This window comes from Bacillus rossius, chromosome 17 (genome assembly GCF_032445375.1).
Source record: "Bacillus rossius redtenbacheri isolate Brsri chromosome 17, Brsri_v3, whole genome shotgun sequence".
Classification (NCBI taxonomy): domain Eukaryota; kingdom Metazoa; phylum Arthropoda; class Insecta; order Phasmatodea; family Bacillidae; genus Bacillus; species Bacillus rossius.
This window is the reverse complement of record NC_086344.1, coordinates 19,139,722-19,153,669: the sequence shown is the minus strand read 5'-3', so window position 1 is coordinate 19,153,669 and position 13,948 is coordinate 19,139,722. Positions and strand designations below refer to the sequence as shown.

General features: G+C 36.9%; 1 protein-coding gene across 1 annotated transcript in view; it reads right to left on the bottom strand.

Annotated features, from left to right (window-relative positions):
• Positions 1 to 4,959: 4,959 nt before the first annotated feature.
• The window catches only part of LOC134540584 (WD repeat-containing protein 91), a 47,677-nt gene continuing 38,688 nt past the window's right edge, over positions 4,960 to 13,948 (bottom strand). The window contains exon 13 of the mRNA XM_063383411.1: positions 4,960 to 9,790. Coding sequence (XP_063239481.1) covers positions 9,638 to 9,790 — 153 coding nt within the window. The 3' untranslated portion in view covers positions 4,960 to 9,637. The remainder of the gene's footprint in view (positions 9,791 to 13,948) is intronic.

The following is a 13,948-nucleotide window of genomic DNA, read 5'->3' as shown; positions in this document are numbered from 1 at the left end:
ACCAGAAACTGTCTCCCACTGGCTCAACTACAGACATCTCGGTAGCTTCGCTATGCTACTTACGTTTCAATAGTACTCACCCCGTAACCGATTTTCTACAGTAGCAAGTTTCGCTCGTTCACAGGGACTCACCCAGTGAGTAGCATAATGAAATGATATCGTTTGGGCAGAGCTTTTGCTTGCTGATACCTCGTTGCTAGTAGTTTTGTCGTTGAGATTCTGACCGCTCGTCTGCGGAAGCACTGCCAGTGTTAACACCCGATGTTCTGTGTGTCGACTGACTCTGAGGCTTGGTGTTGGGTAAGCCATTTTCCTTCACATCATCCTTGAAACACTCCCATTCGTTTCCTACTTTTCCTATCATCATCATCCTATCCTTAACAGAATAACACAGATTGGAAGAAGTTAAATAGCAAACATGTATAAAAGTTATAGTTAAAATAATCTGTTCATTAAAGTAATAAACATATTTGAATTAATGAGTGCAAATAAAAGTAAATTTATCAATTAAATTGTAGATTTCATTTCACTCCTTCTTTGTATCCATACAAAATAGTGATAATTCAATTTTATTCATAAAAGTATGCAATCATTTCATCAATGTTTTGTAATGACGTCACGTTAAACTATCGTCCGTAAACCGACTTTACAGACAACCGATTTTTTACATGTACAGACTTTACTGCAATTCACATACAAATGTAAAATATTCCAAGATAACTAGTTCCAACACATACATGTTTCGCAGCATGGGAAAACCCCATTCAACGATATTCGCATGCAGCAAGCAAGCGATATTTCATGCATTGGAGATAAGTCGAATGACGCAGTTAGAGAGTTAAGTCATATTAGTGGAGGCACAAATAAAACAATATGAACTGGATGAATGACTATCAACTACTGCTAACCTGTACCTAACATTTAAGAGAAAAATCACAAAAATGATTGTCCTATCCGAAAATTATTTGGTAAGTAGTTATCGTAGGATGCATATGTATCAAATGCATCATTCCATGCCAGATCATCCAACCAAGATACACACTGTCCACCATTTTAGATTGGATGAAATTTGGCACATGGTATATTTGGACAAATATAAGTACCTGTATTTTTCATTTTTGTAATGTTGGCTCTAGTTTGGACTTTAAAGCCCTTCAAAGTTTCTCTCTGCTTGGTGGAATTTTTTTAATCCACAACCAAAGTCGAGTGAAACATCTTGCTTCAACTTACATTTGTAACAAAAGTTATTAATGTAGAAACGTGAAATTCACCATACTTATTCATAATATTATGTCGATTTAAAATATCACTCGTAAAATGTCCTTTGTAGGTCTAAGCCTGTGAGGGTCTGGGTCTTTGTTAGAATTATTGTGTGAATTTTGAAACTCTTGTTCTTGAAATAACTTCGTCCTACAGTTGGAACACAGTTTTTGTCCAGGAACTAACAAAACACCAGCTCTCCTTTTCACATATGGCCATTTGAGAAGGGTTACGGGAGTTAACTACGCCCCCCTCTCACAGGACTTTGGAGAACTAGCTCCGAGTCTGTTTCGCCTGTGTTCTGACAGAGCGCGCTGCTTTCGGAGCGCAACAAGTTACCTCCGATGCCCCTTCAGTTAGGCTAACAACCACTTTATTTTTTTTTTCCCCGGAGCGATCTCTCAATTACAACCTCCAGCCAATCTGAAGCCTGTTCCCCACTTCCTAGGCCTCTGGGCTCCTAGCACGAGTTTTAACTACAAGCAGCCCAAGGGACAATTGATTGGTCCTTCTACCGTCACCGTGCTTCCGGTGCTTCTCACCCGCGAACACTTTCGCGAATCAGTCTCGCGGCGACTGGCCGACTCGCTCGAGGGATGTGATCCCATGAAGTCCGGGAGTGATCCCTATCTTATTTATTTCTTGGCTGATTATCATGTTATTTTTTTTTTACTAGGTAATCATTTAGCATGACTCGCGTGTCGCTCCCGCGAGCGTTAGTAAACCTCCAGAGGGAGTGATTTTCATCATTCCACTCCCAGAATGGTAAGTGGGAAATTCTACTCCATTCGCCTATTGTTTGACTTTTTTACTTAGTTTTTTGCCCTGATTTCACTATCCCTTTTTATCTCTATTCTCGACCACTGGGCCTCCTTTTCATTTGGTTCCAGTGGGGTCCAAGAGTTCGGGTCTGTCTCTGGCTCTCCAGTCCATTGCTAAATTCAGCCACTGGTTTACATCCCCTTCTTTCTTGAACTGACATGACTTCTACACGTCTCTCCAGCCGGCTAACATTTCAGCCGCCACCTCTTCTCATCGCTTCTAGTCAGCGCCAGCGAATGGTCAACGATATCTGATGATGTTAAATCAGGAATTGTGACCTAAATTATACATAGTCCCGCACTAGTTGGACTAAACATAAGGCAGTATTTGAAACATGAACTATCCAAGTAAAATTTAAAGGTATTTTTTTGTGAAAGCTTGATTATGAGATGTCTTAGTTGGTCAAAGAAAAAAGTTAAATTTGTTTTTCAGGTTCAATTAACAATCAATTTGTAATTGATAGTTTTTACGGCCGGGGCCCCAGTAACTTGTCTCTGTGTAATTTTGTAATTTTTGAAACTAACAAAGTCTCAGTTATTGGTTCTCTAATAGGAACTGCTAAAATATAAAGTTCTGTCTGCAATCTTATGTAACTAACACTGTTAGCAAAAAAAAATGAACGTGTACCAAACCACTGTCAAAAGAAAATAATGTAAACTATAATGCCAAATAACAAAGGTAAGCTTTGAAATAAACCACATTTTATTTATTTATATGAATCACCACTCAATCCACTTTATTCTCCTTCTTTCAGAGAGTATTTAAATTTGTTTAGTGTGTTCCCTCATGTTCGTCTCAGTTTTAATTGTACTCACCTTTACTTTGCCCGAGCAGCTTCCTTGGCTTAGCATGAAGTATTTAATGATGTACTCAAGAGAACACGAGGGGTGTGACAACTTGTACACTAATAGTATGGAACTAGATCACAAGGCTGCACTTGCACATGTATACACACGCATTGGAAGAGCTGCTATTGCTCCTAGCAGGATCTCTGGTATCCCTCGGATTTATAAACACAACTGATCAAGTGCAGTCAAGAAACACTGTTTCGAACGGCTGGTTGATCATCCCTCCCAAGTGCCTGAAACCTGAAGTACAGTCCACAGCCATGGCGTGTGTTGATGCAGCGTCTGCACCACACGCCTGTTCTCCGACATTGACGGGCAAACTTTTTCCGCGATGTACAACCCCACTACATATGCGGTTCCATACAAAAAATGTACTAAAATCACAGTTTTACTACCCAGAAATGTTTTTTTACATTTGTGAAACTCCAAACGAACAGTCAGACTAATATTTTAAATAAATGTACAAAATTTTTCTTTGCCACTGAGTGGCAGCTTATAGACAGCAAAATGCAGATGTTACCAAAGAGTTACAGAAGAATATGAATGAATTTATGATGAAAGCTATTGCTTCTCCTAAACTAAAAATAAACATATAGTAACAATAGTTTTTTTTTTTTTTTTCATTTTGGGCATAACATCTCATCAAAGAAGAAATCATTAAGATAACGAAATGGACACCAACACAAATAAGGGATATTGAGGGAAAGAATTGGCCGTGGCATATAAAGTAAACGAACCATCCCAGAATTTTCGCCTGGAGTGATTTCGTAAAACCATGCAAACCGCAATCAGGAATGAACCTGGAAGCTCTAAAACATGAGTCGAGTACCTTAACACTGGCCACCTAGTCCAGTAGTACTTGATCACTACAAAAGACACTCTTAGACAATTTCCCAGAGTTTTTCCGGTCCAACCAAAATTTTTTTCCCTGTCTGGCAGGGTTGGCCTATTTAAACCAAAGTGGTTTTTATAACAACACAAATTTTTTTTTACATAATGTATGTTTAGCTAGAATATCCTAATTCTTTTAATACAAAGTCTAATTCCACTCTAATAAAAACAAAAATTTGCTCATTAATGTTTCTTGTGATTTACAGGAACAGAAAATTATATACTAATCACGATTTTATCATTAAAAATATCTGAATAAATTGTAAATTATTCCCAGCTAAATACTACTCTAAATTTAAAAATTTAAATATCTAATTTGTATTCTGTGGGAAACCCCTGACTGAACTGTAAAATCGCTATTCTGTGGGAAACACCTATTCTATAGAGAACCCTCCTCCTGTGGGGAAATACCTATTCTGTGAGTAAGTCCCAATCAGATATGCAGATTTACTGGACTTCAGTTCTTTGATGTTACAACTTTTCTGGTTCTACAAGAGTGGCAGAAAGTGGAATGTTGTATGGCTTTCATTTGAACATGCTGAGAACCAAAATAACTAATGTATTAATAATAAAAAAACTGGTTTAGACAGAAAAAAATCTGGTTTGGACCATAATTCCTGGTTTAAATTTAAAAAAAACCAGGTTTGGTTTTTTTTATGACCTCCCCCCTCCCCCAACCCTGCTGCTGATTATGATTAATTTATCTCGAAAGAAAACATAATTATACAGAGCTACAAATACTTAAGAAAACACTTGAATTTTCTACTGCAAATGAATTTAACATGAAAATACAGACTGGTCTACAATATTACAGGAACACTTCAAAATTATGTAACAGCCACAAAAAAAAGGATGCACACGTAAAATTTGGATATAAAACTTGATTGTATAAAAAATATCTAATCCAGTTTGGTAATTAATACTTTGACAATTTTCCCTGCCTTTTCCAAGATAGGGAGACACCTTTTCAATTGCCTGAGTTTTCCATGTTTTCAAGATTGTTCCCCCCCGTCTGTAGGAACCCTGCTACGAGGCACAATTGGTAGTACGTCTGCTGCAGTAATGGATTCCCGTCATTTAGTTTTTCTTTCATAAAAAAAAGCATAAATCCTGGCAAAATTTAACAGTGCATGGCATGTTTTTATTTTTTTTTTCTATAGTCCGAGTTCCTCCAGTATTTTAAGTGTCAAGTGACACATTTCTGTGTTTTCAAACATGTGTCTTATATGGAGTCATTTTTTGTGGGTTAAAAACCAGAAAGAGAAAAAATAAGCACGAGGATGAGAAAATATTAAGGCAGGCATGTGTCCTCAACAGTTCTATTCGTCACGTCTGTGTGCGAAAGGTCAGGAAGTCAACAACAGTTGAAAGTAAACCAATGCAATCTGTTACAACAGCGCGTGTAGTTATGCAACCACGGTGTTTCACACACGCTTAACCACATTAATTTTTTTTTTATGACTTTCATAAATTCACAGGATTTTCTCCAGAGTTTTTCTACAACAAACCATCTTCACGGTGCATTCATTCATGGCACATTACTGGTTTCCCAATATTCCTAGTCGGGTATTCGAAAATTTTAAGTTCAATTAAAATCATTTGATATTCATTTCAAACTCTCAATTTGAATAATTGTTTTAAAAAAAATATTTATTGCATATAGATACCACAATAGCCAAAGGACTTTCCACTGTCAGCTGTTTTTAAAACAGAATCATAAAACCTCACTATTCAAGTCATATAATATAATTTCATATTTACAGTACTCTTAGATATTCTCTGATTCAATGTCATATCAATGCGGTTCATAACATTTGACACATCAGCCACCTTTAAAGAGGTAAAACATTAGCAATCCAAGTTTAATGCAATAATAAAAAGACGTTTCTGTATTTTGGTAAAATTATTCTTAGACTCCTTCGAAGTTTCAATTAAAAGAAAGTTTCACTGAATGTTTAAATTCAATTTCAAAATATTCACAATTCATAAAAAAAGTTTACACTTTATTTGAAAAAAAAAATGAAAAAAAAGAAATTTGCAGAAATCTACAAAAGTTCACCGTGAAGATTCAATTATTTTTCACACAAAGAATTGGAAATAGAGGATTAATATCACTATTGTAAGTAATAATGCAATACTCTCTTTTGAATTAAACAAAAGTTTTGTAATCAAAACTGCATTTCAATATAAAATATCAGCATTACAATTTTGCGAGACAATAACACTAATCAAATACCAGGGTGTCCACAAATACCTAACGAACAAATTGAACTGGGACTTTTTTATGACCTTTCAATAAAATACACCAATCCCTCTCTTAGCACGACTAATGGTTCCTAAAAATGATCGTGCTATCCAAAATCACATTCTGAAGCATTAGTCTCCATAAATAGCAAGGCTAATTTACTTATGTGATCCAAAATGTGTAGAATAATACTCGACGACAAATATGCCAAACCACTTATCTTTATAAGCCTACCATCAATTACTTTGTATGACAAATACGACTCTGCGTAACGGGAGAGTTATCGTCAGATGGCTGGTTGACTTGCCGCCCAGGAGTGACCTTCAACTCACATTGTGTACCTTTCTGCGAAATTTCCAAACCATCCTTTACTGGCAGTGAAACCGATACTGCAATCAAAGTTCTTAATCGCGTATCACCACTTGGTTTACACCAATCCTGTCAGGCCCATGATTTTTTTTTTTCATTGCGCACCAGTCATTTAACAACCTTTTCCATGTTAATTATTTAATCTGTCCATTTCTGTTCCAGTATCTAATGTCAAATCTATTCCGCTAGTACAACCAACAGCATCAGACGTATATAAACATTTGTTAGAGTCCTTATTTCGAACAATTGTACGCACAGTTAACTTGCTTAAAACTAAAGTGCGTCCAACATAAGAGTGGCCTTCATGAAATTCTGCACGCCGTAATACTTATAGTTTTGTCTCAAATACTTGAACACGATGTATGATTTCAATATGATTCCAACTGCAGGTGCTTGTGCATGTACAGTTACCGGCAGACATTACTTGTGTTTGTGTGAGTTCCCTGCCACTGGCTAGACTGAAGTTCATCACGACCCAGTCTGCGGCCGGGCGACTACAGTACGGCACGGCAGCATACACGTGAACGTAAAAACATTTGGTCCTTTACAGTCCATAGCTGCAACTAAACTTGCCACAGCTGATGTTTGTACAACAGCAATAGCGTAGTCAGACCTGCGCGCGCATCTCTTCCCCCCCTCGTACGCCACAGTACATCTGTCGTTTACCGAGCTGAAGCAGACTTCGTGGCGTCATGCCCAACTTTTTTTTTGTCTGTGACGATTTTGTGCTAACTGAAATTTACAGACGTGCTATTCAAGGCTGAGGCAGTAAAATTAACATTGCGCAAAATGAATTCGTGCAATTCAAAGACGTGCTAAGTGAGAGAGTGGTGTATTCTTACAATTTTTTTTATATCACAAAAGTCATTTTTATTTAAGTAACATATTGAGCAAAATTAAACATAACACAATGTACGTACATCCACTGTTCACAAAAATGTGCCAATTTTAAGTTGGAAAGCTAAAAAATTTTTCAAAGATATTTTCCACATGATTTAACAGACTGTCTCCAACAATTCATGTTGAATATAGGACTATTAACTGTAAACAGGCATCAAAAAAAAATATAGTAAAAGGGTGCTGAAAACTAAAGTTTCATGACTTACAGAAATCTTAATTCAGTGGAGTCACTATAATCCAAACTTCGGTAATCCGAAAGTCCGCTTAATCCAAAATCAAAAGTCAATGCCATAAATAGACTCTACTCCCTTCCTCTGCCACGCCTCACATCTCCAACTGTCATACACTGTGACCTGCCGTTAGTGCAACTTTCACTACTGTACTAGGCAGCGTTCCACTCTTTTACCACCCATTTCATCCTGAGAATTAGTTATGTTTAAACAGACCTCATGAAATAAATTGTGTGACCATGCATAATAATAAATATGTATTTATGTATTTAATGTATTTTATTATGTTATTTAAGTATATTTAAAGGATGATTTCACTTATTCCAAAAAATTTGTTTATACGAAAACGGTCTGGTCCCGATATTTTCGGATTGTCGGGAATCTACTGTATTCATTTCTAGATTTTTGTGTGACTTTTGAGACCAGTTGTCAGTTTTCATTTCTGTGACCTGTGGACACCCTGAATTTGTAAGAGATCATGAACAAATAAATAACAATTATAATAAAAATAGCTATAACTATGCTTACAATGCACAACAACAGTAGGTGCTGACATAGCATTAAAATAATAGGAAACAAACTACTTGACACAATATCCTGAAGTCAATACTGACCAATGGAAATCATGAGCACAACTTCCAGCGACATTTTCCACGAAGAGCTACAAATTCAGAAAATATCTAACTTGCAGTATAATTTACATGAAGCAAACCGTAAGACCACATGAGGTGGAACTATTCCCAATACCTCATATTCCTACATTTTACCTAAACAAACTGGAGTAGGCCAGTTAAATGCCTTTTAAAAGCAAACTCACTACGATTTCAGTTCAATAAAATTGCTTTCTAGATCATCCAGATCGACATTGCTTGACTGTTCCAGCTTTACGAGTTCATAAGTCTTGGGTAGTAACCTCAAACTTTGAAAGCGCAGAAATGAATGAGACATCTAGAATGCTCAAAACATTTTTTAACTAAGCATTACTTTCCTTATAACCACCTTGATTTGTAAGAACAACAGATGTGAAACAAATGGCTTCTTTGAGTCACATGTACTTAAAAATCTATAATGTTCATCACTGTCACTGTAACTGTCAGTAGGTATATTACCAATTGTAACCGAAAGTGGCAAGACCTGCGTGAGTGAAGCAATTACGTTTACCGGCAATTGAAAAAACACTAAGAATCAGTGGGAAATAATGTGTTCAGAAATGAGGATAGCAGCAGAATAAAGGTGGTGAGAGAGCACTAATGAAGCTAATTCAAGGCTTAAGTTCCTTATCATACCACTATGCACATTGAAAAAAACTTGAAGCATCTCGAGGAACAATAGAATTTCTCACAAATATTTGAAAATGAAGCTGGGTGAATGTAACATAATAGTGTGAATGATTTTTGCAAAATAAAAGATCAACCTAAGAAGAAAAAAAAATCCTGGCAGTGTTAAAAAAAAAAAAAAATTATAGCAGTGATACAGGGGGTGTGTATAGTCAGGGTGTGTGTACAAATCTTTAATAAAATTTCCCTGAATTTCCCCTGGCTAAAAATTTTTTTACTCATTTAGCAATTATCTGGAAGAAATAAAGAAAAATCCAGCATCCAGTATCCTTACAGCTGGCCAAGTTCTTTCTCCGGTTTCTTTATTTCTTTTATCAACTGAAAGATCTTTGCGTATGCCATTGTATAGTGTGTACGATCACTAGAGACCCGGAAAATTCGCGGGTTCATTTCGTGTTATGCTAATATTCAAATAATTATACCTTAGTGCTGTTTCTGTCATTGGTTCACTGTTAATCTGGATGACTGAGGGCCAATTAGAGACCCATCACTCACAGAAGTGACGAATCACAGGCCACCCAGTCGAGACGACTCACAAGTCAGCAGCCCAATGAACAGGTGGCATTTGCCCGAGTGTGTAGAGGAGGTCATCAAACCCGCGAATTTCCCAGGTCTCTAACGATCACGAACTGAGCAGGCCGGGGCCTGACGACTGCGGCCAGCGGGCAGGCACTAGATGGTGCACCGGGCGTGCGGGAAGGCGACACACCGCGGCGCGGCAGAGGGGGGCGGCCGCTAGGGGGCCAGCAGCATGGACACGCGCACCGCGCCGTCGCCCGACGCCGTGGCGCACGCCGCGCACTGGTTGGCGAAGGACCAGTCCACCGCGCGGGCCGGCCCGTGGTGGCCGCCCAGCTCCAGCACGCGTTCCAGGCCGTCCGGCGTGATCTGCGCACACCGTCACACCACATGTCCACATACCGGCCATCACTGGTGACACCACTCTAGCTCGCCGTTTGGAAGAGGCATCTCTGGATGGACAAGAAAGAGGGGGCGGTACAAGGACAGAAAGAACAGGGACAGGGGGAGAGAGAGAGAGAAAGAGGCAGTGAGAAAGGGGGAAGAGACAGGATGTCTCCAATATTAGGAGGAAAAAATGTCTTGTTCATAGCAGCCATCATAAGCAGTGGGTCACAATTTTAATCCATTTTTTTATATATATATTTTCTTTCTAGGTGATAAAAATTAAAAACCAATTTTAACTTCCAACTAGTGCAGGGTTCTGGAATAAGTGCTTCTTTCGCAGCACAAGTACGTGTTACACGATGGATGGCTCATACAAATGAGCCACAGATAAAGTTGTGCAGAATTGTTTGGTACCTTTAACACATCTGTGCAATGTCTGGAACTCTCAAACGAATTGAAGAAAGAAGGTGGATTTTTGAGTTTTCCGGACTTCTTCACGCTAACATTCGTAGAAAAAGATAAGCTGAAGAGTGCTCCCACTCACCACTCGCAAATTGCAGTAGGGGGAGGGAAACCCAGCATTACTGATGCGTAGCATCTCGAGGACGGATTCCACACAGCAATCTGCAGGCTGTCTGGTTTAGCGAGAGCACAGGCATGGATCAAGATTTTTGCTCGAAGAGCTTGCATACATGGAAAAAAAGGGGGGGAGAATTTATAATAATTTCATCCCTTGCAGTAAATTAATTATGGTTTATGATTTGTGAGAGTGAAACCAAAAATTTGGGTTTGTAGTTTTTTAGTATATAGTTCGGAGCTAAAAATTCAAAAGCGATTAATTTCTTTCCCATAGCAAAGAAACTATAATGGCTAGCCAAAATAAAACGTGTCTGAAAGAGGGAATTCTCAAAAAATTAAGTCCCAGCTCCTGCAGTTACAGCTTAATAATTAATTGCTTTATTTTGAAGTTGGAAACAGGGTTCACGGTGTCGGTGGTGAGACCACATGCAGTCACAATGCATGGTGATAAAATTTTTATTAGGGATGGGGCGAATCCTGATTTCCTCGAATCCGAATCCTAACTCGAATCCTCGACTGGAATTGCCGAATCTCGAACCCAAATCCGAATCTTTTAACAGATGATGTCCACATATATAATGTAAGTGAGATGTATTCTGCTTGCACTAAAAGTCCCTTGACTTTATCACATGTAGTTTGGTACATTTCTGGTATATCCTAAGTGTATATAAAGACAAAAAAATTTTCTTGAGAAATTTCAGTTTTAGTACAGATTAGCGGTTAGGATTTTTTCTATAAATAAGCTAAAGGTCTGCGAGCCTAAGAATTTTACTTCGCGCCGAGCTCGAGCTTTTGTGGTACAGTTACACTTTTGGGAAATTATTTTTATCTTAAACTTAGTATAATGTTTGAATAAAGTATTAAAATGAAGTGGGCTTATTAATTTTGGGTAACTATTTACAGTGTGTGTTTACATTTTGCACTGCTAGAAAAAAATAACATTTTTTTCCATTGAATCTTACCTGTTTCCATTGGTTCATTAGTAACTGATATCATCCAACTAACATAACCAAGTATATGTTTGTGTAAATGTAACATATCTTTGGGAAAATTTCATCCTTGTCAATTTTTCTGGAGTCCTTACTGAGCTTCAACAAACTTAACACCAAAAATCATGTTGTTTGAAAAGTACATTCACATTGTTTCAACATTTCCACTTTTCAGCACAATAATTCTGAGAGAGATTGTCACAGAGTATTAAATTCTGTTCTTTAATCTATCATGCAGAACAATAATTTGTTCTGCACGTTCAGGAGTTAAATTAGCTCTACGATTGGAGATAGTGTTTCCAGCAGAAGAGAAGCGTCTCTCGCTGGCAACCTGCTTGGCTGGAATGCTTTGGTAAAATTGCTTAACCTCTAAATTAGTGTCATAAATATCTGTAACTGGTCATTAAAGTTTTATCAATTGAAAGTAATAAAAATAAAAGCATTTTACTTCATTCAATTTACACATGCAAAAAAAACATAACACATAAACCTACATGGAAATTAAAGTCTTTTTTAATATCCTGAAGTCTGAAATATGTTTACTCATGTCATTTAATGTAGAGCTGTATTGAAGAAGCCGATTTTGCCAATATTTAGTTGAATCGGCATTTCTGCCGACTTCCGATTCAGTACGCTTGTTAATTTTCGGCCGATATTACTGAAAAACGAAAGAGACTGCCATAACCTAAAAATCCACGAGTACCATTTAAACTTTTCGTAGTAGTACTGCATTCTTTCAGATCGCATTATTTCTTCGCAACATGTGCCAACCGTACATATCAAAGTTTAACATCCTTTTTTTTTCAACAATGTTCTTTAATTTAATAAGTCATAAATAAATAATACATTACTATCACGGTAAATATACATCTCGGTTGTTACGGTAACTATAGTGCAAATATGGTAGCTATCATGCTTCTGTAGTAATTATGGTATTCTACAAAGAATCTTTAGTTCTTTTTATGGTAATTATCTTAAAATAACTATTGGGTTTGTACTGTAGTTATGGTACATCATACATATTTCTTCGTATGTTGTTGTTCATTTGTCTTTTCTTCATATTTACGTGCGCCATTATTTTAGAGGTGTAAAAGTAACGAAAAAATGTGTACCCGTATGTATTCGTTACTATAACAATTAGTACTCGTTACTTTCGTATCGTTACTCGTTACGTCTGATACCGCATGTCATGGCACATGCTATCTTATGTAACAGCATCTAATGGAGTCGTATTTCGTACGCGTACAGTATGACGTCGCGTAAATAAAAATAAATCGAATATAAACAATTAAAAATATTTGATAATGAACAGCTTTTGTTAACCAAGAAACAATTAACTCTCATTAGAGCGGCTTTATTATAATATATATTTTAAGATAAGAACATAAAACGTGAAAATAAGCGATTATAAAAAACAAAAACATACATATTTATAATTTGTAAAAAATACTTTCTTACGTTGTTTCTGTTCGAATCTAAAACTTTGTCTACACACACAATACCTTTAATAAACAGTAAAAAACTTGGACGACGAATTTCCAAATTATACTTTTATTAATAAACAAACATCGTTCTTTGTAACGAATAAGCGCGCGCATGCGTGAAACATACGAAAGATGCGAGTAACGAAATGCATTCGTGTGTAACGTTTCGTTCCTCGTTACTAGATGCCGCACCCGTTACTCAGTAACGAATACATACGGTTTGCTACAGCTCTACATTATTTGAGACAGGAAGTTTCAGAAAAAATTTTAACGGACATTATATCACACATTTAATGGCGTAAATGACGAGACCTCGGGCAATTTAAACGCTTTATACGGAAAAACCTACCATGCGGGACCTCGTAAGCGAGTTTTACTGACTTGATGTAAGTTTTTGGACATACGCCATTGCTAAGAACTTTTTCTGTTGAAGAAAAACTAATAAATAAAATAAATAAATAAAAATAAAAATACTCAAAAAAAGATACAAAAAACACACAAAATTAAGCAAACAATTGCTGTTGTCAACAAGGATATGGACACCACAAAATATTCCGAAACAGGAATATGGTCAGCAAACAAAGAAAAAACAAAGAAAAATGTACTAAGAGAACGAAAAAATCCCCACAAATGATGACAACACAAAAATATTGAAACCCAAAATAATTCAGCACAACAGTTGAAGCGAGACAAAAAACATGACAAAACGAAAAAACAAACAAATACAATAGTTTTACCTAAACAGAAACAAGCGACGTTTCGGGAACTGCTATCTGCTCCCGTCCTCAGGCAGAGACGCACATGGTACGGAAACACAGGTGCGACTGTGGTGTCCATATCCTTGTTGACAACAGCAATTGTTTGCTTAATTTTGTGTGTTTTTTGTATCTTTTTTTGAGTATTTTTATTTTTATTTATTTATTTTATTTATTAGTTTTTCTTCAACAGAAAAAGTTCTTAGCAATGGCGTATGTCCAAAAACTTACATCAAGTCATGCACTCCCATTGCACAAATCTTTTAAAGATAACATCAATGCCCGGTATGGACCCGGTATGCATATTTCTCTGAGGAAGTTGGAAAAGAGTCG